General features: G+C 44.7%; 1 protein-coding gene across 5 annotated transcripts in view; it reads left to right on the top strand.

Annotated features, from left to right (window-relative positions):
* LOC140403423 (TOG array regulator of axonemal microtubules protein 1) overlaps positions 1 to 25,997 on the top strand; it is a 212,718-nt gene that overhangs the window by 49,918 nt on the left and 136,803 nt on the right. For all 5 annotated transcript variants that reach the window (XM_072491358.1, XM_072491356.1, XM_072491343.1 and 2 more), the window contains exon 2: positions 15,829 to 15,973. In XM_072491358.1, the coding sequence (XP_072347459.1) occupies positions 15,829 to 15,973 (145 nt within the window). The remainder of the gene's footprint in view (positions 1 to 15,828; positions 15,974 to 25,997) is intronic.

The raw sequence follows: 25,997 nt of genomic DNA, 5'->3' as shown, positions 1-25,997 counted from the left end.
GAAAAAGGATTAAAGTAGCTTGAATATGCAATGAGAGAAAAAGAAAAGGAGAGAGAAGAAAGAAACAAAGAAAGAGATAGAGAGGAAAGGGGAAAAGAGAGAGTTTGAACTTCATAAAATGGCTATGAAACATGAAAATCAGTTAAAATTGGCAGACGCAAAGGGAAATATACAGTTGAATGAGATTGATGAGGATAGTGAGACAGAGCGTCATAGCTGAAGACGTGGTGGGGATCTATTTCAATATGGCCAAGCATTGCCAAGGTTTGACGAGAAGGAGGGAGATGCCTTTTTCATTTCATTTGAGAAGGTAGCTAAACAAATGAAATGGCCACAGGACATGTGGGTATTACTGATTCAAACAAAGCTGTTAGGTAGAGCGAGTGAAGTGTTTGCATCACTACCGGAGGAGGTATCTGAGACGTATGAGGAGGTGAAAAAATCCATCTTAGGTGCATATGAGCTAGTGCCTGAAGCTTACAGACAAAGGTTTAAAAATTTTAGGAAAGAATTTGGTCAAACACACAAGGAGTTTGAAAGGCTCAAACAGAGTAATTTGGATAGGTGGATAAGGGCTTTGAAAATAGACCAAACGTACGAAGCTCTCAGAGAAATATACTTCTGGAGGAGTTTAAAAATTCAATTCCTGATGTAGTGAGAACTCATGTGGAAGAGCAGAGGGTTAAAACTGCGAGATTAGCAGCAGAAATGGCAGATGATTATGAATTAGTTCATAAATCAAGGCTTGGTTTCTGACAGTTTCAGCCAGTGAGGGATAGAAACTGGGGACAAGAGAAATACTCAAGTGGTAAAGGTGATCTGATAGGAGATAATAAAGAGAGTGTACCTCAGATTAAAAAAGAAACCCAGGAGGGTGGAAGAGAAATGAAAAGTTTAAAATGTTTTCACTGTAATAAACTAGGCCATGTGAAGTCAGTGTTGGTGGTTGAAGAAAAGCACTGGGAAGGTTGATGTGGTAAAACAGGATAAGACAGTGGGGTTTGTTAGCGTGGTAAAGGAAAGCCCAAGGGAAGCAAAGGAGGTGCAAACGATTGTACAGCCTGTTCAAGAAGTAATTGATAAGAAAGTGCCAGATGTCTTTAAAGAATTTACTTGTGTGGGTAAAGTTTACTCGTGTATCAGGAGGAGCAGGTAAAGAAGTCACAATTTTAAGTGATACAAGAGCTAGTCAATCTTTAATGGTAAGAGATGAGGAATTATGTAGTTTGGGAAGAATGTTGCCAGAAAAGTTGGCAATATGTGGAATTCGGGGTGAAAGGAGTAGCGTTCCATTATATAAGGTAAGGTTGGAAAGTCCAGTGAAGAGTGGTGAAGTGGTAGTAGGAGTAATAGAGAAACTATCTTGTCCAGGAATACAGTTTATCTTGGGTAATAATATAGGTGGATCACAGTTGGGAGTGATGCCTACTGTGGTTGATAAGCCAGTGGAAAATCAGACAACTGAAGTGTTGAAGGACGAATATCCTGGGATGTTTCCGGATTGTGTAGTAACAAGGTCGCAAAGTCACAGGTTAAGACAAGAGGAGAAAACAAAGAGTGAAGTTGAAGTAGAAGTGCATTATTAGAAATGATTTTGATCCGATGGTTGAAAAAGAACAAGAACAGGTGGAGGATGAGGCGGATATTTTTATTTCAGGAAAATTGGCGGAGTTACAACAGAAAGATATAGAAATAAAACGGATATATCAGAAAGCATATACGGAAGAGGAATCTGAGAATATACCAGATTGTTATTACCGTAAAAGTGATGTCTTGATGAGAAAATGGAGACCTGTACATATGCAGGCGGATGAAAAGTGGGCAGAAGTTCATCAAGTAGTATTGCCGGTAGGGTATAGAAAGGAGGTGTTGCGAGTGGCACATGAGGTACCAGTGGGAGTTCATTTGGGGATAAGGAAAACTCGAGCTAAAATCCAGAAACATTTTTATTGGCCTGGACTACATAAAGATGTAGTTACATTTTGTCAATCATGTCACACATGTCAAGTGATAGGGAAACCTCGAGCAGTGATAAAACCAGCGCCCTTAATACCCATTCCAGCATTTGAGGAACCTTTTACAAGGGTTCGATTTGATTGTGTAGGACCGCTTCCTAAAACAAAAAGTGGGAATCAATATCTTTTGACTATAATGGATGTGTCCATTAGGTTTCCAGAGGCCATTCCAGTACGTAATATTACAACTAAAAGGATTGTGGAGGAGTTACTTAAATTCTTTACTAGATATGGACTACCCACAGAAATTCAATCGGATCAAGGATTAAATTTTACCTCAAGGTTATTCAAAGAAGTTATGGATAGCTTAGGAGTAAAACAATTTAAATCAACTGCGTACCATCCAGAATCGCAGGGAGCATTAGAAAGGTTGCATCAGACATTAAAGACAATGTTGAGGGCTTATTGTCTTGATTATCCAGAGGATTGGGATAAAGGAATTCCATTCGTACTGTTTGCAATTAGGGATGCACCTAATGAGTCAACCAAATTTAGTCCTTTTGAACTAATTTTTGGTCATGAGGTTAAGAGGACCACTTAAATTGATTAAAGAAAAATTGGTGGGTGAGAAATCGGAAATTACACTATTGGATTACGTGTCAAATTTTAGGGAACGATTAAATAGAGCAGGTGAATTGGCTAGACAACATTTGAAAGTTGCACAAAATGTGATGAAACAGGTAGCGGTCACGAAATCCAAAGTTCGTAGTTTTGCCAGTGGAGATAAAGTTTTAGTATTGTTACCAGTGGTAGGGGAGCCTTTAAAAGCTAGGTTGTGTGGACCGTATCAGATTGAAAGGAAATTAAGTGAGGTGAATTATGTGGTAAAAACACCAGATAGAAGGAAGACTCACTGAGTGTGTCATGTAAATATGCTTAAAAGGTACTTTGAAAGGGAAGGCGAGAAAAAGGAGGTTTCAATGATTCTAACTCGGAAGTGACGAACCAAATCCAGATGACTGTGAATTTGACATACCTCATATTAAATTGGAAAATGAGGATGTTCTTAAAAATTGGGTTGAATTGTTCAGTTACCTTCCAGAGGAAAAACAAACTGACCTGAAAGATGTGGAGATGCTGGCGTTGGACTGGGGTGAGCTCAGTAAGAAGTCTTACAACACCAAGTTAAAGTCCAACAGGTTTGTTTCAAACACTAGCTTTCAGAGCACTGCTCCTTCCTAACAGTGCTCCGAAAGCTAGTGTTTGAAACAAACCCGTTGGACTTTAACTTGGTGTTGTAAGACTTCTTACTGTGACCTGAAAGAGTTATTGATATCACATGGGCAAGTTTGCAGAGATAAATTGGGAAGTACTAAAATGGCTATACATGATGTAGATGTGGGAAATGCTGTTCCTATCAAACAACATCCATATAGACTTTATCCTTAAAATTGGCACAGGTTAACAAAGAGATTGAGAGTATGCTTAAAAATGGCATAATTGAAGTGGGTTGCAGCCAATGGAGCTCCCCCATAGTGATGGTACCTAAACCGGATGGTACTCAACGGTTGTGTGTGGACTATAGAAAGGTGAATGCAGTTACAAGAACGGACTCTTATCCTATCCCACGTTTGGAGGATTGCATTGAGAAAGTGGGACAATCCGCATTTATTTCCAAATTGGATTTACTTAAAGGTTACTGGCAGGTACCTTTATCCGAAAGGGTGAAGGAGATTTCAGCTTTAGTGACTCCAGATGGTATATACCAATTCAAAGTTATGCCATTTGGCATGAAAAACGCCCCAGCCACATTTCAACAGTTAACTAATACAGTTGTTTCAGGATTACCCAATTGTGCGGTATATATCGACGATGTGGTAGTTTTCAGCCAGACATGGAAAGAACATTTAAAACACCTGATGGAGTTATTCGATCGACTTCAGGAGGCGGGTTTGGTGATAAACCGAGCCAAAAGTGAATTTGGAAAAGCCCAAGTCACTTTCCTTGGCCATACAATCGGACAGGGTCGATTGGTCCCATGTGATGTGAAAACGAAAGTTATTGGAGAGTTTCCGATACCTTCAACATGACGGGAAATAATGCGATTTCTTTGTACAAGTGGATTTTACCGGAAATTTGTACCAAATTTTAGCAGTGTGGTTGCTCCACTGATGGACTTAAAACGTAAACAAAAATTTCAATGGACAGCGGAGTTTCAACATGCATTTGACTGCCTGAAAGCTGTGGGAACCGATGCTCCTGTATTGGAGAATTGCAAGGGACTCTGTGAACAGATTGAACTGAAGTATTTAACTTTAAAGAGAAATGCCGAGGCGTAGAGGAATGGATGGCTCGTGCAGAGACTTTCTTGTTCAACGAGACTGCCAATCGAGAAGGATTTCGGTTGGAGGAAGAAGAACAGGGAAAAAAATGGACTATATTATTAGACCTGTTTGCTTGCATGTGTTTTTTTTGAACCGGTAAAGTGTTTTTACTGTGTGCATTTCTTAATTGATGGTGCAAAGGCGAAAAATGAAACCATCTTGAAGTTGAAGGGGTTTTTTTCTTTTCTTGGGGCGGAGGTGTCATGTGAGAGTACCTTTAAGAAATGGATGTTTAAGCATTGTACCTTTAAGAAAGCTGATCATATTACTGAAGTGATGTCAGAGGGTGGGGGGAAGATGAGCTCACTTCTGCTTTTTGAGTTTCAGTTTGAGAACGCAGCTGGGAGTGTCTGTGTGTTTTGCTGTGAGCTGCAGGAAGAAACACAGAGCTGGTCTGTTGATTTCTGCAATCCAAAGACTATAAATATATTGAATGTAACCTAATGTGCTCCTATTTTTGAAGGGTTGACGTCTTTTGGATGTTTAAAGGAACAGTTTGAAGGATTATTTAGTGTTGTCGTCTTTTGTGGTTATCTTTGAAGTAATGGGTGTTAAGGTATTCAATGTTTGTTTTTAAAAGGTTAACTTGAGTTCATAGAATAAACATTGTTTAGTTTTAAAAAACACTTGTTCATTTCTGCTGTATCACACCTGGAGAGTACACAGTGTGCTTCCCACACCACAATCTATTAAAAGTCGTGGGTCAGTTGAACTCCATGAAACACTTTGGGGTTCTGTAAACCTGGACCCATAACACAATCTATATTAATAACTTGAATGATTGGATCAAGTTTATGATTGCTAAATTGTCTGATGTCACAAAGATAAGAAAGTAAATTGTGAAGAGAATATAAGGAGCCTGCAAAAGATTGTAGGTCATACGAGTAGGCAGAAATTGGCATATGGAGTAGTGTGGGAAAATGTGAACTTATCCACTTTGACAGAAAGAATAAAAAATGCAGCATGTTATTTCAATTGGGAGAGATACAGAATTATTTGACAGGAAGGATAAAAAGGCAGAATTCTTTGACAGAAAGAATAAAAAAGCAATATATTATTTAAATTTGGCAAATAAGCAGAATTCTGAGGTACAGAGGGATCTGCGTGTCCTGGTACGTGAATCTATACGACCTTTTATAAAACACCTCAAATGCCCCATGCGCCTTGTCCGGCGCCGACACCAGCCACCTCCTAGAAGCCGAATCTGAATGATCTCTCGGGAGGCTGCCTGCTGCCTCAGCTGGCCAGCCAACAAACAACTGGCCTCTTCCCATATTTGTACATTGCCCCCTTTGTGCATTGCAGATGACGCACCGCCTTATCTGTGGACAGTTGATCAAACTGCATTTGCAGTTTCTTCCTGCTGGCCAGGTGCTCTGGGGTGTCGTCCTCTGAATACTTATCGTCCATGTCCAAGATTTCATCCAGCAACCGTTGGCGTTCCTCCCGTACCTCCCCAGATCTGCTAATAGCTGCGAGGCCGGCCGTTCAGCTCCCTCTCCAAAACCACATCCACCAGCTGCGGAGCATGGTTGATAGAAATCAATGTTTATAGTTAGCTATAGATGAGATAGATAAAAGGTTTAATTGAGAACTCATTAAGAATAATTAACTGAAAATCATATTAAGCATTTTGTACGAGGGTCTCCCTGATGATGAGGCTGCCATGGGTATCAAGAACTGTGACGCTAAAGGCCCATTGATGATGTACATCTCTAAGATGGTACCCACAACTGACAAGGGACGGTTCTATGCCTTTGGCCATGTCTTCTCCGGCGTTGTTTCTACTGGTCTTAAGGTCCGAATCATGGGACGAAACTACACTCCAGGCAAGAAAGAAGACCTTTACCTGAATTCAGTGCAACTATAGCTGGGAATTAATCAGATAAGAGTCTCGATTTTCACATTTTGCAGACTGCTAGAGACTGCGAGGTCAAATAGCTAAAAGACCCTATTGTGATATAAAGAACTGGGTTGAGGTCCCAGTTCTGTTTCTATGATAACAACCAGTCCATGGTGATAGGTCCTAGCAGAAAATGTGTAATTCTCAGGCAATGGTATGAGAAAATCAGACCAATATATTTAAATACAAATCTGTCTCAAAATTGTCAGACCAATACTTCGGACAAATTGAATGAATTATAAATTAGTTAAAGCCAATCAGAGATGAAAAGAAGGCATGACTTTAAATTTATAATCTCCTTAAAAATCACTTGTCGGGATTACAAAATCCATTCCGGAATTAATCTACATATTTGTGAAACTCATTTTCTTTGCTTGCTTTTGCTAAATTGCCATCTATCTTTTGTTTAAATCAATCAGTAATTTTGTACTGTGTACCATGATTTAAAGAATCACCGTGATCGGTAATTGTATTTTAAACTCAACTACTGTATTTGCTAAAGACAATCAATCTGACCTAAGTTTGTATTGTAACCAAGGTTTACCAGTAGACATAGCTGACAAATAAAGTCCAACAAAACTTTGCCAAAAAGCACAGCCTGAATCTCTGTTATTTGGGGATTAACAAGGAATAGACACAGAGACCCATCAACGGTTTGAGATAAAAATCGCAGAATATTCCGCATCCTTCACCCTGGCAACCTGGACTTCCCCATTATAAAGAAATCGATCCGTGAGTAGACTTTGTGTACCAGTGAAAAGGAGAACCTCCTCCCCTCCCCCGAGTGTAAAAAGCGCCACAGCTCTGCTGCCCCATCTGTCTCATAAACGCTGCCAACACCTTCGACCCCCCCCCCCTTCTCTCTCTTTCCCCCCCCCTCTCTCCCCCCCCCCCCCCCCCCCAAAAAACACACACGCGTGCGCGCACACTCTTCCCGAAGGGATCAACAACTTCGGCTTGCAGGTTCAAGACTGTATTCCAATCTCTCCCTAAAATCAACTGGCGCGTATCCAAGTCCGGAATAGCCGCGACTATCCTTTTCATAAAATCTGCATCATCACAATTTGGAGCATATATATTCACCAAAACCATTGACCTGTCCTCGAAAAATGCCGTGACCATGACCTACCTGCCTCCCTGATCTGCCACCACCATCTCCATCTGAAACCGAACTCTCTTATTAATCAGAATTGCTACCCCCCTGGGCCTTACAATCAAAACCTGAGTGGAACACCTGACCTACCCAACCCTTACAGAGCCTTACCTGCTCCTTCACCCACAAGTGGGTCTCCTGCAACAGCACCACGCCAGCCCTCAGAATCTTCAAGTTAGCAAAAATTCACACCCAGTTTACCGGGACACCCATCCCCGTACATTCCACATCACCAAACAGATTGGGGGTCTCTCAACCTCTTCTCAACTCTGCCATCACCACCACGAGGGATGCTCCCATCCCCACACCAAACTTCAAAAACCAGAGCCCACCCAAGATGGCACCCAGCCCCACCCATTCAGATGGGACAAATAACAACCCCTAGTCACCGTTAGCAAACTATCCCACCTGTCCCCTTTCCCAGAAATCCCCAACCACTATGTTGGAATGGCACCTTTCTCTGCTATCCCCTTTCCCCCACCATTCACGCCACCTGGACACGTCAAAACCTGCCAAAACAGGTTCAGCAGGCTGCTGCCCCTCCCGCCCACCTCATCTCCCGTTCACTAGCGAACTCCAGTTCGCTAGCGAAGCACCCCCCCCCCCCAGGTGAACAACAAACAATAAATGAAACCCCCACACCCAACCCATCCACCTCAAAGTATCGAAACTCCCCCGCCTCCTACTCCACCCCAGCAACTGCTAATCCCCTCCATGTCCATATGCCCTCACAAACCTATGGAACCTCAAGTAAAGGAGAGAAGCAACCAAAACAAAAAGAACCAATCCCAAACATAATTTAAATTGACAATAGCTATGTACAGAGAGAATAAGGGGCCCCAGAAAAATTAAACAAAAGAAAACACACAACCAATTACAACAGGAACGTCCGGTGGCGACATGTAGGTGGAGGTTGAACGTTTGGTGGCTCCCGCTAGAGCTTTCGTGTTTTTGGTCCTTTTCACCCAATTTTTGGGGGAGATTTTATAAGAACGATCTCCAGTGTTGGCCCTGAGGTTGGAGGAGTGCCCACCATAGGTGATTGGGGAGGATCAGACCGGGTTTGCAAAGGGCAGGTAGTTGTCCTCGAATGTGTGGTGCTTGTTAAATGTGGTGCTCTCTCCAACAGAAGGGAGGGAGCTGGAGGTGGTGGTGGCCCTGCATGTGGAGAAGGGGTGATCAAATGGAGTTATTTGTTTGCGGTGTTGGAGTGGTTTGGGATTGGCCTTAAGTTTATGGCATGGATCACATTTTTATATAAGGAATCAAAGGCGAGTGTTCAGAATAATAATCTTTATTGTCAAAGTGGGCTTACATTAACACTTCAATGAAATTACTGTGAAAACCCCCTAGTTGCCACATTCCGCCACCTGTTCGGGTATACAGTGATAGAGAATTCAGAATGTCCAAATTACCTAACAGCACGATTTGTGGGAGGAAACCGGAGCACCCGGAGGAAACCCACGCAGACACGGGGAGAATGTGCAGACTCCGCACACTCAGTGACCCAAGCCGGGAAGCGAATCTGGGACCTTGGCATATAAATGAGGTGGACACAGGTTATTTTCAGCTGCAGAGGGGATTGAGACTGGGGTGCCTGTTTGCGCTGGCGATAGAGCCCATGACCATTGCTCTGAGGAGCTCGGATAAATGGAGGGGATTAGTGAAGGGGGGGTGACGGTGGAGCATAAGGTGTCCCTGCATGCTGACGACATTTTGTTGTACATTTCAACTCGGGTCCCAAGGTGTGGGACGTAATGGGGCTTCTCAGGCGATTTGGGACTTTTTGGGCTACAGGGCGGGATTCCTCGACCCCCCCGCCAAGTCGGAGAATCGCCAAGGGGACGTCGTGAATCCCGCCCCCGGCGGTTGCCGAATTCTCCGGCGTCGGGGATTAGGCGGGGGCGGGAATTGCGCTGGTCGGTGCCGTTGGCAGCGCCCCCCCACCCCCCCGGCGATTCTCCGGCCCGCGATGGACCGAGTGGCTGCCCGTTTTCTGCCGGTCCCGCCGCCGTATGTTACGCCGGATATTTACCGGCGGGACCTGGCTCCATGGGCGGTTTCGGGGGGGGGGGGGCGTGGGGGAGTGGGGGATCTGCCCCCAGAGGGTGTCCCCATGGTGGCCTGGCCTGCAATCGGAGCCCACCGATCCGCGGGCGGGCCTGTGCCGTGGGGGCACTCTATTCCTCCGCACCAGCTGGTGTAACAGTCCGCGATGGCTGGCACAGAGATGACCCCCCCCCTGCGCATGCGCTGGGATGACGCCAGCACACGCTGGCGCTCCTGCGCATGTGCCAATTCGCGCCGGCTGGCTGAGGCCCTTCGGCGTCAGTTAACGCAGCGCCAAGCCCCTTCCGCGCCGGCCGCCGGCCTACACCCTAGGTGCGGAGGATTCCGCACCTTCGGGGCGGCCCGGCGCCGGAGTGGTTCACACCACTCCTTTGCGCCGGAGTTGCCGCTCCGCCGGTTTCCGAAGAATCCCGCCCACAAATTGAATTTGGATAAAAGCGAGTGCTTTTTGGTTTCCTCTCCGGGTGCGGGAGCTGGCTTGGGGGAATTGCCATTTTGTGTGGCGGCTACTCATTTCAGGTGCCTAGCGTGCAGGTGGCTCGGGACTGGGCCCAACTTGGTAAATTGAATTTTACGAGCTTGGAGGGTAGGGTCAAGGCCTCCCCCTAACATTAGCAGGCGGTACAGATAAATATCTTGCCCGGTTTTTATTTTTATTCCTGTGGTTGCCAGTCTTTTTGCCGAAGGCCTTTTTATGGGGGTGGAATGATTGATTTTGTCATTTGTATTGACGGGTAAGGTGACGAGGATTCGGAAGATGGTGCTTCAGAGAGGGCGACAGTAGGGGAGTTTCACTCTTCTGAATCTGATGTATTGCCATTGAGCTACAAACGCCGAGAAGGTGCAGAGCTGGAGTAGGGATCCAGAGGCAATGTAGGTGAGGATTTAGGCAGGCTCTTGTAGGTGGGCGGGGTTGCGAGCGCTGGTAACGGTGCTGCTCCCGTTTGCCCCTGGGAAATACCTGGGTAGCCCGGTGGTGATAGCCATGTTGAAGATTTGAAGCAATTTCATCAGCGTTTTAAGTTGGGGGTGGGGTTGAAGCTGATGCAGGTTCGGGAGAATCATGTGTTTGAACCGGCGAGACTGGATGCTAGGTTTTGGGGAGGAGCGGGGGTGATGGAAATGAAGGATCTACGTTTGGAAGGGAAGTTTGTGAGTTTGGAGGAGTTGATGGAGAAGTTTGGGATTCCGCGAGGGGAGGCCTTTAGATATATGCAGGTGCGGGACTTTGCAAGGAAGGCTTTCCTGTCGTTTCTGGTGACACCTCCCTCCTCGTTGTTGAAGGGGGTGTTGTCGGTGATGACGTTGGAAGGGATGGGGGGGTGGGAATCATCTTGACGATTTATGGGAGGATTGTGGTGGAGAATATGGTGTGCTGGGGGCGGTGTTAAGGCCAAGTGGGAGGAGGAGCTGTGGGTGACATTGGAGGAAGGGTTCAGGTGTGAGGTGTTCCAGAGGGTGAATGCCCCAATCTTGTGTATGAGGCTGGGGTTAATACAGTTCAAGGGCGCACCTGACGAGGTTGAGGTTGAGCTGGTTGTTTGAGGCAGTGGACGACACTTGGAGCGGTGTGGGAGAGGTCCGGCCAGCCATGTACATATGTTCTGGGTCTGCCCAAAGTTGAAGACATTTTGTGGGTCTTTTTTCAGCACCATGTCGTTGATCTTGAACTTGGATTTGGAGCCTAGTCCCCTGGGAGCCAGAATTGAATGTCGGACTTCGGAGCTGCAGACGGGAGTGGGGCAGATGTTTCAGTCCTGTTAGTGTGGAAGACAGTATGGCTTGGGGAGCTGATGGAGTTCCTGTATTTGGAGACGGTTAAGCTTTCCTTGAGGGGGACGATTGAGGGTTCCACAAAAGATGGGGGTCTATTTATTCTTAATTTTAAAGAGTTGGTGACCGCCACTTGGGGGAGTGAGGATAGGTGTAGGGGGCAGCTATTTATTGAGCTATTGGTATGTTAGTTGGTAGAGTGGGGGGGGGGGGTGTTGTTTTGTTTTATTTTTTGATTTATGTATAAAATGTTAAAAACCAAATAAATATATATTATTAAAAGACCTATTACAACAATTTCCCCAAACCTACCCATCCCAACAACAGCAGCAAAGTTCCTCTTCCACCATTCTCACTTCAGTCCAAGGGAGGGATTCTCCAAACCACTCCGGCGCTGATTCCGCACCTTCGGGGCGGCCCGACGACGAATGGTTCACGCCAGTCCTTCGCGCTGGAGTTGTCTGCCCCGCCGGTTTCCGAAGAATCCTGCACCAAATCCTTCAGCCTTCATGGACACCTCCGCCTCCTCTGTTGTGTCAAAGAAGTGATCCCTGGACTTAAGCGTGACCCTCAATTTTGCCGGGTAGACCACTCCAAAATGCACTCTGTTCTTGTAAAGTGCTGCTGCACACCTTCTCACCATCCCACCTCACCGCTTGATTCTGCTTGGCCCATCTCAGAACCTTCTCCTTCATCTGATAGCTGTGAAACAAACCATCACACCTCTTGATGGGTCACTGGCTTGTGGTTTTGGCCAGAGCTACCAGTGGACCCTATCCAACTCGAAGTGGTTGGGGTGGGGGAGGGGGTGGGGATGTTGCCCTACCTCCACCACCAACTTTGTAAATATCATCGAATCATCAAAGAGTACTCTGTCAGCCTCGGGCCCTCCAACCCCTCAGGGATCCCCATGATCCTTGGGTTCTGCCGCCGCGACCTACTTTCCACATCCTCGACCTTCGCTCTCAAACCCTTATCCCTGTCCTCCACCTTCAACTCTGCTTCCAACGAGGCAAGCTTGTCACTGTGCCTTGACAGTGCTTCCTTCATCCCCTTCAACACCGTGCCAATGGACTCACACCGTACCGTCTCTGACTTCCTTCAAGTATCTCCTTTATTGGGGCTCGTGAGTCCTCCACCGACTGCTTCAGAGTCTCCAGCATCTCCCTCGTCGTTCAAAGTGCCATTTGCGTTCAGCCGCCATTTGCGTTCAGCCGCCATAATCTCTGCCACTGTATCCACCTTAATAGGAATGGCCCCACCTGGTGAGCTTGCCACCCCTGCCATCTTCCCTCCCAATGCACTTTGCACTGTGCTTGACTCTGCCAACGGACTAGCGTTGGCACTTTTCTTCCCAATATTCTTTCTTTGGTTCTTGGACATCCTTTAATAACCAAGTCTCAACTGGGACGAGTTTGCTTACAAATTCACTCCAGAAATCGGGTGAACAGGGCCTAAAACCACGGACTCTGGCAGGAGCTACCTAACGTGCGACCTCCTCCTACATGTCGACACCGGAAGTCATTGAATATTTTGAAGGCTGAATCAGATTCCTGATTGACAAGGTCGTTAAATGGTTACAGTGGTTATGAAAGAAAGGAGTTAAGGCAACAATCCGATCAGCCATGATCTTATTGAATTGCACAGCAGCCTCGAAGGACCAAATGGCTTACTCTTAATTTGTATGTTTCCTGAAACATAATATTGAAAAATGTTGTCCAAGGCACCAGCACAAGATTTCTTTTTGTCTTTTATCTTTCTAGCAGATCAAATTAGAATCAGAATTTGTTTTGGCTCACTTTTGACTAATAGGCACTATATTTCTTCATTAGTATCATTGGATATTTAAAATTTAGTGATTACACATGTTTTTGTTTTGTTAAAGTAAATAACGGGTGGATCTTTCAGGCCATTCACCCTGGCTGGATCTTCCAGTCCCCCTGATGGCGCAACCCTACCACAGGTTTAACAGTGGTGAGGGGCGCATTCAACGGGAAACCCCGTTGACATAGGCAGGGCCAGAAAATCCCCCTACCGGCCAATGGTGGCACACCTCCACCACCGTGGAAAATACCTCCCAACATGTTCATTTGGAGAAAGTATTGCAGTGATTTAGGGGGAAAAAGCTGAATATGATGTAACTGCAATGCTTTTATAATAATCACAAAATACAGGGCATTAAGTTAGTGATAAAGGAAGGCGTTCACCACTGAATTGGAAACTGCGCCAAGATTTAGTGGAAGCACTGATTTCTGCTATTCTGGCATGACTTTCAATCTGGTGCCATCTGTAGGGGATCTGTGGCAGTCAGCAGCAGTAAAACCAGCAAGCAGGCTGAGCAGCTAATTGATGTGTTAGGCAGGTAGGTTCGATGTGGACTGCACGCGATGCTGGGAAGCTAGAAACAGACGTTTAACACTGGAGAAGATCCAACACTGTTTTATCCTACGATAGAACATGTACATATTCAGCTGTGGATCGACACTATACTGAACTGACTAGAGATCTTGTAGTAGCCTGGCCAGACTTACTAGCTACGCATGGTGTTTGCACTTGCTAGCTCGTGGACTCTGACTGTCTCAGTGGCTGGGTCCCGAGAGAGCGGGAAACCTAGTGCCCTCTGGCTTTATAGTGGTAGTGTCCTGTCTGGTGATTGGCTGCACTGTGTTGTGTGCTTACTGGTCATCCTGTGAGTCAATAACTCCCTGTCTGCAACTCATTATATACATGAGTGGATATTATGACACTAATTACCTTGAACAATTCCTCAGAACAAACCAGGAAGTAAAAAGCTGAATTGTTATTCACTTGTAATCATTTTATAGAAAGCAAAATAAAGATTACAATTGTGAGAAAATATGGAATGAAGGGAATGATACTTATATAAAATTAGTTTGAGGGCCAGAGATGTTGGCTTAGTCCACTATTAATAACCGCTACACCTCATTCAACAAGGCTTTTACAGTGACAATAGTGCATAAAACATTGAAGTTCACATTCAGTCATTAATTCTGTGTTTTTCACATCTGTGTAGGTTATGTCATCAGAATGTGTGAAAAGAATGGTTTCTCATCCATATTCTCTTGTTTAAATACTGTTTCTAAAAATGGACATAGGCTAATTATCAACATCGTGGAATATGACACCCCTTGCATTGTATGAACATTCCAGCACCAGGGTTTGATTCCAACCTTGGGTGACTGTGTGGAGTTTGCACATTCTCCCCATGTCTGTGTGAGTTTCCTCGGGTGCTCCGGTTTCCTCCCACAGTGTAAAAATGTGCAGGTTAGGTGGATTGACCATGCTAAATTGTCTCTTAGTGTTTAAAGATGTGCAGCTTAACTGGGGCTTCGGGCTTAGGGTGGGGAGTGGGCCTAGGTAGGCTGCTCTTTCCAAGAGTTGGTGTAGACTCGATCAGCCGAATGGCCTCCTTCTGCACTAGCGATTTTATGATTCTATGATGAGACATCTGTACCAACCAACTCTGGACAAAGGCAGAGCGATTGAAACTCCTCATCTCCAACAGTGTGCTCGTGGTTTGCACTTCTGCTCAAAATCCAATTGGTTTAATGAGGGTCCGCAAAGCCCATTGTTAGCTGTATGGCTCAACCCAAAACCACCCTGCGACATGGCCGAGACATGAGTTGTTTGAATTGTTTTAGTTAAGAGTTTTGGGATTCTGCCTTCAGTTAACTTGAGAAGAGAAAACGAACTTCAGGCTGGCAGCCTGCCTCAGACCTCCATTTCTCTCAAAGTCAGATCTCCAGAAAGAATCCTGTATATTTCCTACAGACTGAACTACTTTCCAGAATGCAAGAATACGTTGCTGCATCTTCAACCGCTTCAACCAGGTTCCTAGGACAAAGATCAGGAATTCTGCCAGACAAAGCCACCTAAAAGAACCTTAATTAGATATTGACTTACTTTACTTAACTCTACTCACGTGAATTAATGGCAATGACGTTGATTTTTTTTCCCGGTAACTCACACTCTGTAACTTTATCTCTCTCTACCTTTCTAAACCTTGTATGCTTGCAAGTGTAAATGCGTGTCACAATCCATCTCTTCAGATTTTGAATGTGCTAATAAATTCTAGTTTTGTTTCACCTTAAAGTTGCTGTGGAGTTACTCTTAACATTCCAATTAACCAGGGTTTGGGAAACATCCCATTTCAACAAGGGAATGAGTACAAAGTAAACAAATTAAATTAGAAATTAAAATTACCACTGTCACGGGTGGAAGAGGGGGCAGTGATAATAATTCAATCCACCTCACTCTCATGCCTAATAATTGCAACAGTACACCCCAGCTTCCAAATTTCTGTGTTTAACTGTGGATGTGTGGACGTCGCAAATTACTGCTGTGATACAATAATGACGAGCATTAACAGTTTCACAGTTATGACAGCAGCAAATTCCAGGCCAATGCACTTGTCAATCGAGGAACTGAGACGAGTATTGGAATATATATTGGATAGTTTTTAAAGGTTACAAGTTTTTTCTGAGACTAGCTAAAAAAATTGATCTGAAAAATTCCCATCTTTGGATTGTCTTTCCAACAAATTTAACATTGTAACTTTTTTCCTTGTAGGTTCAATCATTCAATGATGTTCAGCTGTCTCCAAAACTAAGGACCAGTCAAATGCTGCAAGCCACTGAAAATGTGTTTTTTACCAGAAAGCCTAATGTCAGCAGTACAAATCTTGAGAATAACTTATCTAATCTGACAAACTCAGGTAAGATGTTGTTTGAGATTTTCTGGCATTGTACTAAAATCGCATGGGGACATTTGTTTTATTTCCCGGCTCATTATTTCCATGCTATTTGATTTTATTACTTGTCGTCTCTACATTCATAATGGAGCTGCTTTATCCACCAATCAACTGCCTTCCTGAATAATTGCAACAATTTTCAAAATAAAGCCACGCATGAAATACTACCTTGTTATATTTTACTACCAATCTTATTTGTCTGGTAATTATCTTTGTTTGGTTCCTAGGCAATGGAAGATGTAGCCTAGAACATGCTTCAGCAAAATTAGGCTGTTGAGCAACATATATAAAAATTAGGGGGCCATGCGTAGTGGAAATTGGTCTGAAATAGAACATATTTGGGTATTGAATAATTTGCTTTATAATAATGCAAGTGATCTACAAGGCACAAGTCAGAAATATGATGGAAGGTTCAATCCTGGCCCCGGTTCACTGTCCATGTGGTGTTTGCACATTCTCCCCATGTCTGTGTGGGTGTGTCTCACCCCACAACCCAAAGATGTACAGTCTAGGTGGATTGCCCATATCTTTTTATTAAAACAGTAAAAAATTTATACAAGGCCAAATGGTACAAACACTAATTTTGCATTGGAGAAACAGGGTACCCTCCCCACAGTACCAACATATGGGGAGGGGGGGGGTAGGATACTCTGATTATTAAAACAGTTCACAATACAGTTGTACAAAAAACAAATGGTACAAGCACTAAACTTTGCGCTGGAGATACATAGGGATACCTCTGTACCAACAGAAGGGAACGGAAGGGGGGGGGGAGAGAGAGAGAGAGAGGGGAAAGGAGGGTGGTGGGGAGGGAGGGAGTCGGGGTGTTGGTGGAGGGGGGCCCAATAGAGGGCTGCCTGAACTATCTACGGAGGCAGAAAAACAAAGAACCTTCAATTATGAGGTGGATTGGCCATGCTAAATTGCCTCTTAATTGGAATTTTTTTTTAAAAAAGGAATCATCAGTAGTGGTCCTAAGCTGAAACTCTCACTCGTAACCACACCAAGGCTCAACCCTATTCCGACCTCATTATGCCCATGATCCACATAGGGATACAAAAGGCTAATGCCAGAGGGGAGCTGGCAGCAGGTACTGTTGTTATCAAGACAACAAAGAACAAAGAACAAAGAAATGTACAGCACAGGAACAGGCCCTTCGGCCCTCCAAGCCCGTGCCGACCATACAGCCCGACTAATCTACAATCTTCTACCTTTCCTGGGTCCGTATCCTTCTATTCCCATCCTATTCATATATTTGTCAAGATGCCCCTTAAATGTCCCTATCGTCCCTGCTTCCACTACCTCCTCCGGTAGCGAGTTCCAGGTACCCACTACCCTCTGCGTAAAAAACTTGCCTCGTACATCTACTCTAAACCTTGCCCCTCTCACCTTAAACCTATGCCCCCTAGTAATTGACCCCTCTACCCTGGGGAAAAGCCTCTGACTATCCACTCTGTCTATGCCCCTCATAATTTTGTATACCTCTATCAGGTCGCCCCTCAACCTCCTTCGTTCCAGTGAGAACAAACCGAGTTTATTCAACCGCTCCTCATAGCTTATGCCCTCCATACCAGACAACATTCTGGTAAATCTCTTCTGCACCCTCTCTAAAGCCTCCACATCCTTCTGGTAGTGTGGCGACCAGAATTGAACACTATACTCCAAGTGTGGCCTAACTAAGGTTCTATACAGCTGCAACATGACTTGCCAATTCTTATACTCAATGCCCCGGCCAATGAAGGCCAGCATGCCGTATGCCTTCTTGACTACCTTCTCCACCTGTGTTGCCCCTTTCAATGACCTGTGGACCTGTACTCCTAGATCTCTTTGACTTTCAATACTCTTGAGGGTTCTACCATTCACTGTATATTCCCTACCTGCATTAGACCTTCCAAAATGCATTACCTCACATTTGTCCGGATTAAACTCCATCTGCCATCTCTCCGCCCAAGTCTCCAGACAATCTAAATCCTGCTGTATCCTCAGACAGTCCTCATCGCTATCCGCAATTCCACCAACCTTTGTGTCATCTGCAAACTTACTAATCAGACCAGTTACATTTTCCTCCAAATCATTTATATATACTACAAAGAGCAAAGGTCCCAGCACTGATCCCTGTGGAACACCACTGGTCACAGCCCTCCAATTAGAAAAGCATCCCTCCATTGCTACCCTCTGCCTTCTATGGCCTAGCCAGTTCTGTATCCACCTTGCCTGTTCACCCCTGATCCCGTGTGACTTCACCTTTTGTACTAGTCTACCATGAGGGACCTTGTCAAAGGCCTTACTGAAGTCCATATAGACAACATCTACTGCCCTACCTGCATCAATCATCTTAGTGACCTCCTCGAAAAACTCTATCAAGTTAGTGAGACACGACCTCCCCTTCACAAAACCGTGCTGCCTCTCACTAATACGTCCATTTGCTTCCAAATGGGAGTAGATCCTGTCTCTAAGAATTCTCTCCAGTAATTTCCCTACCACTGACGTAAGGCTCACCGGCCTGTAGTTCCCGGGATTATCCTTGCTACCCTTCTTAAACAGAGGAACAACATTGGCTATTCTCCAGTCCTCCGGGACATCCCCTGAAGACAGCGAGGATCCAAAGATTTCTGTCAAGGCCTCAGCAATTTCCTCTCCAGCCTCCTTCAGTATTCTGGGGTAGATCCCATCAGGCCCTGGGGACTTATCTACCTTAATATTTTTTAAGACACCCAACACCTCGTCTTTTTGGATCACAATGTGACCCATTTAACCGAGTATCATATCAAGGAGCCCTAGCCAAAGTGAGCTCAGTGGAGATCAAAAGGAAACCCTTCAGTGGCTGACAACACACACAATGCAAAGGAACATGATCACCACAGACAGATAACAATTATTGCAACCTCAAGGTTGTGCTGCAGGGAAGTCCCCTTGGTTCAATTCTCTTCATTCGTTTTATCAATAACATTTCCCTTATAAGGTCAGGTGTGATGCAGTTGACTGAGTCTAAAGTGTTAATTTCCTTTCACAGTTCTCCCCATAATTAAGCAGCTCATCCTAACCTACTGCAGGCTCTGAATAATAGTGATCTTTATTAGTGTCACAAGTATGCTTACATTAACACTGCAATTAAGTTACTGTGAAAATACCCTAGTCGCCACACTACAGCGCCAGTTCAGGTACACTGAGGGAGAATTCAGAATATCCAATTCACCTAACAAGTCTTTCGGGACTTTTGTGAGGAAACCGGAGCACCTGGAGGAAACCCATGCAGACACGGGAGAACGTGCAGACTCCGCACAGACAGCGACCCAAGCTGGGAATCGACCCGTGTCCCTGGCGCTGTGCAGCAACAGTGCTAACCACTGTGCTACCATGCCACCTACAAAGCTATGCTTGGACAGCACCTATGCTTGAACTGGTATTATTTGCATTTCATATGTGGTCAGAATTCTCCCCATAACTTTCACATTGATCCCCCAATTAATGTCTCGAGACTCAAAATTGACCAGCCAGAATATGACTACAACACTCTGGTAGAGGGCACTCTGTGATTAGGTGCTCACCTTTTGACTTCTCCATCTATCATCTACAGTATTCAAGCCAGGAGTGTTATGGAATGCTCATCATTCATCTGGATGGGTGCAGCCATAACAACACCCACAATTCAAACCCACCGGACAAAGCAGTTTGCTGAATCCACCTCCAGCCCATAGACTCTGCAAAAATATACGGTGGTTGCACTGTATGCACAGCAATAATTCACCACCCTCCTCTATGGCTCTCCATCACAATACTGGCAATAGCAGCAATATCTGAATGTCAACATCTCTTAAGTCTCACACTTCATCCTATTTCCAGTATCCAGACTGAAGTATCCTGGAGTCTCTTCATAATGTCATTGGGACCACTGTTGGCCTAATAGCTGCAGCGGTCTAAAGAGATGGTCCTCCATCTTCTATGTGATTGGGCATGAAATGCAACTTTGCTACTGTAGCCCACACCTTTAAGACCAAACAAATTATATTTGGTGACTTACTGCACGATATACTCTTGTAAATGGCTGGTCCATGGTAAAAGTTGCTGGTCCATGGTAAAAATAATGTTGAGTACAGTGGAGCTTTAATAAAATAACATTTAGCTGGGCAATATAAAAGTTGGTTAAAATGATGATCTTGAGCTAAACAGCAGGTAGTAAGTTTATTTTTTAAAAGCTGTCTCTTTCTCCTTAACGTTGTTTGTTCAATTCTGTTATGTGAAAGCTGAGTGCAAAATTGATGACATGAGTTTAATATCCTAATGCTGGATGAAATCCCAGATAAAAGGCTGAAGATCAATTCGACATAAAACATTGTATTGGTATTCTGAGGCGCATTCTTTTTCTTACCCTGACTTTTTAGCAGACTGAAAAATGTTCAACTGGATTAAGTAAACAGGCGAAGTTACTTAGAAATATTGCAGGACAAAACATAGAATAGTTGAATAAATTCCAAAGGTATTTTCTCTGACCTTGATTTACATAATGAAAGCAGTAAATTTAAAGCTCTGCAGCTTTGGTTTTGCTATGGAAACATTTTGTTTGGCCAAGGGACCTGTGATTGTTGCTACAGAAACCTTTTTACTATTGGTTCAGTTTACAGGAATGAAAGATCAATTGAGCAGAATTTTCAATGCTTGAACTTAGATTCATGTTACAGTACCACCATTATGGACCATGCTCTTTTTTTTCCTGTTGCGTTTGACCAATGGGCTTATGACTCAGCTTGTACCACAAAGCCAAGCTGACACAATAAAACATTAATGGTTTTATTTTTTTCTGTGCTGCAAGACGTACTAGGATATGAAATTTATTTCTGCAAATGAACCAAAACAAACTAGAATTAATTTTTATTTTGTACAGTGGCAGTGATTTTCCTGTGGAAAAACTTGGGCTCTTGCACACTGCTCTTGGGGCTGGTTTGGCACAGTGGGCTAAACAACTGTCTTGTAATGCAGAACAAGGCCAGCAGCGCAGGTTCAATTCCCGTACCGGCCTCCCCGAACAGGCGCTGGAATATGGCGACTAGGGGCTTTTCCCAGTAACCTCATTGTAGCCTACTTGGGACAATAAGTGATTATTATTATTATGATTTAATCACTGTATATGTGCTTTGTAGCATGATAGTGCGCAAAGTGTTTTACATTTTGTCTAAAATGTAAATGTGTAACTAATGTGCAGAGAGTAAGAGATGTGAGAGATTTTGGAAAGCCAAAACAATAAAATTGTTGTATTCAAGTGAGGTCACACATCACAGGAATAAAAACTTGGCTCCCTGAGCTGTTTTCTAAACTAGGATATTATTGCATTGTAGTTGAGGCCTCATTTTAGTATGCTTCAAATTTGTTTCTTGGTATGACCAATTTGTTACCAATTTTATTTTGTATCCTGTCATGTGGGAAAAGGGTCTGTTTTATTGTAGGTTAATGTTTTTAAACCAGGAAAATTCTGCAACTTGTCTAAATATTTCGAGCCATCTTAAAATTAGTTAAAACTAACAACCCAGTTCATTAGGTTCTACTGCAAAATTAACAGCTGTAAGATCATTTGACCATTATTTTATTGGTGCAAGTTGTGGTAATCATAAAACTGTTGTGGCAAAAGTTTAAGAGGCCAAAGCTTTATTATTGTGATTTGTGACATCACCGGAACACGTATTGTTTTGGCCTTCCAAAGTCCCATACATCTTTTATTCTCTGGATATTGGTTGTATATGCTCAATTTAGACAAAATGCAATATGCTGTTGGCACCGATTACTTCAAAGTTCATATAAAAACTATTATGGCAAGCAAGAATGAAAAGTGTTCTAATGAAACAGATACTTTTTTAAAAAATGTATATTAAAGTTTTTACATTTTATACAGTGTACACTCGTAAATTGTAACCGTCGCATCTATATTGAACAAGTTCTTTTTAGGTATAACCCCTTCCCGCCTCCCTTCTTTTGCTGTTTCAGGACCCTTTCTTTGGCCCTTTACTTCAAGTGTCCGGTGCTTATGTGTGGGTAGTGCCCTCCTTCTCCTTCTCCTTCCTCCCCCTTCCTACAACTTGGCATCCCCTCCCTTTTTCTTCCCTCATCCATTCCTGTTTTTGGCCTGCTTTTGAGGGTAGTCTTTCGTGTGGCCTCGTCTTGCCCCCTCTGGTCTTTGTTTTGGCTGCTTTCCGGCCTCTCTCTTGTTTCCTCTGGTTCCTCCCGCCCCTCACCCCTGTTTCCTCCCCTCTCATCTCTGTCTGCTCTCTGTGGTCTCGTTGGCTCCTGTGCGATTCCCTACCACTCCCCTGCTCTACTGTTTCTTATGAAAAAAATACAGACTGTTGAATGCCCAATCATCTACATGTTGAAAAGCAACCTGTGCGCCGGTAGTGATACAGGATGTGAGGAAGGCTGCTGAAAGTGCAATATTGCATGGCTGCAGCCACCGCATGTAAGAGTAATAGAATACTAAAGTAATAAGCTGTTTCAGCTATTACCTGTGTCCTCAATCACACACAACCATATAACAGCCATGGTGTCAGGAGCTGGTCAAGATGGCACAAGGACTACAGTGCATCAACCTGTTTATTTTTTATGATAATTTCACCGACAATTGCAATTGAGAAGGAATGGCACATTTAAGGGCAATTTATCATGGCCAATCCACTTAACCTGCACATCTTTGGACTGCGGGAGGAAACCGGAGCACCCGGAGGAAATCCACGCAGATTCTGAAGAGCCTTGAAAGTAGAGACACTGAAAGGGTAGTTTCCTCTGGCCGGGGAATTCGGAACATGTGGGTACAGTCACAGGACACATTTCTTCAGTGATAGGATTGTGAATCTTTGGAATTCTCTACCCAGAAGGCTGTGGATGCTATATTTAAGATTGATGGAAACAAATTTTACTGTCTCAAAGAAACTTGATATGAGAAACAGGCAGAAAAATTGATCTAAAATGGATCAGACATGGGCATGATGATTAGTGGAGCAGGCTCGAGGGGGGCTATGTAGTCAGCTCAAGAGGGCTATGTATTCTGCTCGAGTTCCTATTTCTTATGTTTTAATGTTCTATTTTCACTGTTGAAGCATGATTAATACATGTGACATCCAGCTCTTTGTGTCACGGTAATCAGTTGGATGTTAACTTGGAGGTGGGTCAGGAATGGCTACTTTGAGTTGGAAAACCCAAAAAAATTTATTTTTGGTGTCTGCTGAATTTAACTCCATGACCTGATTAGCATATTTTATAGAAGTTCCCTGAATGCAGCGGGCTTGACTGCCAGGTGGGTAGGCTGAACAGAAATGAGGGAGCAAGAGATTGAAACGGGTGAGGATAGGGACAAGGAGATAGGCCTTAGGCAAAAACAGAACGTGGAGACAAGATTATACCAAACCAAGGAGGAGATTGAAGGTCTTGTGGAGGAAATCAGAAGAGTTGGGAGAATTCGGAAAGGTTAAGGGTGGAAGTTCAGACCTCGTATGGGCACGTTAACACAGTGGTTAGCACCGCTGCCTCACAGCGCCAGGGATCCGCGTTCAATTCCTACTTCAGGTGACTATCTGTGTGGAGTTTGCACGTTCGCCCCGTGTCTGCATGGGTTTCCTCCAGGTGCTCCGGTTTCCTCTCACAGTCCAAAGATATGCAGGTTAAGAGGATTGGCCATGCTAAATTGTCCCTAAGTGTCCAAATGTTAGGTGGAGGTATGAGTAAAGGGCGAGGGATTGGGCAGAAATAGGGTGCTTTTTCGGAGGGTCAATGCAGACTCAAAGGGCCGAATGGCCTCCTCCTGCACTGTAGGAATTCTATGATTCAATTTGCAGAGAGGTTATGATTGATTTGTATAAGACTATGGTTAGGTCAGTAAATGTAAGGAGTTTTTGGTGCTCTACTAAAGAAAGAACTTAAAAGCTATGAAATGTTCATCCCATAGATTCACCAGCATAATACCACTGATAAGAAACTGCAGTTATGACGACTGTCTCGACTAAAGTAGAGAAGACAAAGGAAATCTATCCTTTTTTAATTATGAAGAATTGTGTGAGGAAATAAGGAAGGAATATTTCCTCTGGTTAATGACAGGGGGTCAAATATTTGGAACTGTCAGAGATCGATGAGAAACTTTTTTTTTTAATGTAATCATCCAATGGGATGGGGTGTCAATGCCTGCATTTATTACCCATTCTAAATTGCTTTTGAGAAAGTGATGATGAGCTGCATTCTTGAATGGCTGCAGTCCATGTGTTTTAGGAACAATAAGAAGTCTTACAACACCAGGTTAAAGTCCAACAGGTTTGTTTTGAATCATTAGCTTTCGGAGAGCAGCTCCTTCATCAGGTGAATTTTTTTTTTTTTTTAAAACAAACAATTCTATTGAGGTATTTTAGGCATCTAGAAAAAGTGACATTGTACAGTACACAAAAAAAATAAGTTAAGACACAAATTACAAATTAAACATAGTGCAAACCACGGCTCTGTTCACGCACGGACTTGCCTCAATATCCCCCTATTCTACTCTACCCTTGCCCCCCCCCCCCCCCCCCCCCCCCCATGCTGACGCTTACTCCTTTGTGAAGGAGTCAATAAATGGCTGCCACATTCGGGCGAACCCTAGTAGCGAACCTCTCAAGGCGAACTTGACTTTCTCTAGGCCAAGAAAGCTCTGGGGGCAAGGGTCCGATAGCCATACCTCAGCCCTCGGGGGCTTTGAGTCCCTCTATGCTAACAGTATTCGTCTCCGGGCTACCAGGGAAGCAAAGGCCAGAACGTCGGCCTCGCTCTCTTCCTGGACTCCCGAGTCCACCGAAACCCCAAAGATTGCCACCTCCGGGCTCATTACCACCCCAGTTTTCAATAACTGGGACATGACATCTGCGAATCTCTGCCAATACCTCCTGAGTTTAGGGCACGACCAGAACATGTGTACATGGTTAGCCGACCCTCCGCCGCATCTAGCACACTTGTCCTCCAGCCCGAAGAATCTGCTCATCCGGGCCACCGTCATGTGGGCCCGGTGCACGACCTTAAACTGGATCAGGCTGAGCCTGGCGCATGTTGCGGTCGTGTTTACTCTGCTCAGGGCTTCTGCCCAAATACCATCCTCCAGCCCCCCCCCCCCCCCCCCCCCCCCCCCCCCCGAGCTCCTCCTCCCACTTAAGCTTCAGGTCCTCGGTCTGCGTATCCTCAGCTCCCATTAGTTCCTTGTAGACATCTGAAACTCTACCCTCTCCCACCTCTCCCCTAGAAACTACCCTGTCCTGCCTCCCCTTCGGCAGGAGACGGCACCAGTCTGAGTACAAAATCCCTCACCTGAAAGTATCTAAAGTCGTTCCCTCTCGCCAGCCCAAACTTCTCCTCCAGCGCCCTCATGCTCGGAAAGCTCCCTTCCAGGAACAGATTCCCCATCCTCACAATCCCCGCCCTCCTCTACAGTTGATACCCCTCGTCCATGTTCCCCGGGGCAAATCGGTGGTTGCCGCAGATTGGGGTCCACGCCGATGCTCTTACCTCCCCTACATGCCTCCTCCACTGGCCCCAGATCCGAAGAGCCACCACCACTATCAGGCTGGTGGAGTACCGTGCCGGCGGAAGCAGCAGAGGCGCCATGAGTTAAGCTAGTGCCCCTGCACGAAGCAGCCTCCAGCCGCTCCCAAACCGACCGCGCACCCACCATCCATTTCCTTATCATCACTATGTTGGCCGCCCAGTAATAGTTGCTGAAGTTTGGCAACGCCAGCCCCCCTTCTCCTCTGTTCCTTTCAAGCATCACCCTTTTCACCCGCGGGGACTTCCCTGCCATACAAATTCCAGAATAATTTTATTCAGCCTCTTAAAGAAGGACCGCAGGATAAAGATGGGGAGACACTGAAAAACAAACAAGAACCGCGGGAGAATCGTCAACTTAACAGTCTTCATCCTCCCCGCCAATGACAGCGGGAGCGCATCCCACCTCTGGACCTCCTCCCTCACTCTTTCCACCAGTCAGGACAGGTTG

Source organism: Scyliorhinus torazame, chromosome 2 (assembly GCF_047496885.1).
Source record: "Scyliorhinus torazame isolate Kashiwa2021f chromosome 2, sScyTor2.1, whole genome shotgun sequence".
NCBI lineage: Eukaryota > Metazoa > Chordata > Chondrichthyes > Carcharhiniformes > Scyliorhinidae > Scyliorhinus > Scyliorhinus torazame.
Note: the sequence above shows the minus strand (reverse complement) of the source record. Positions and strands in the feature narration are given on the sequence as shown.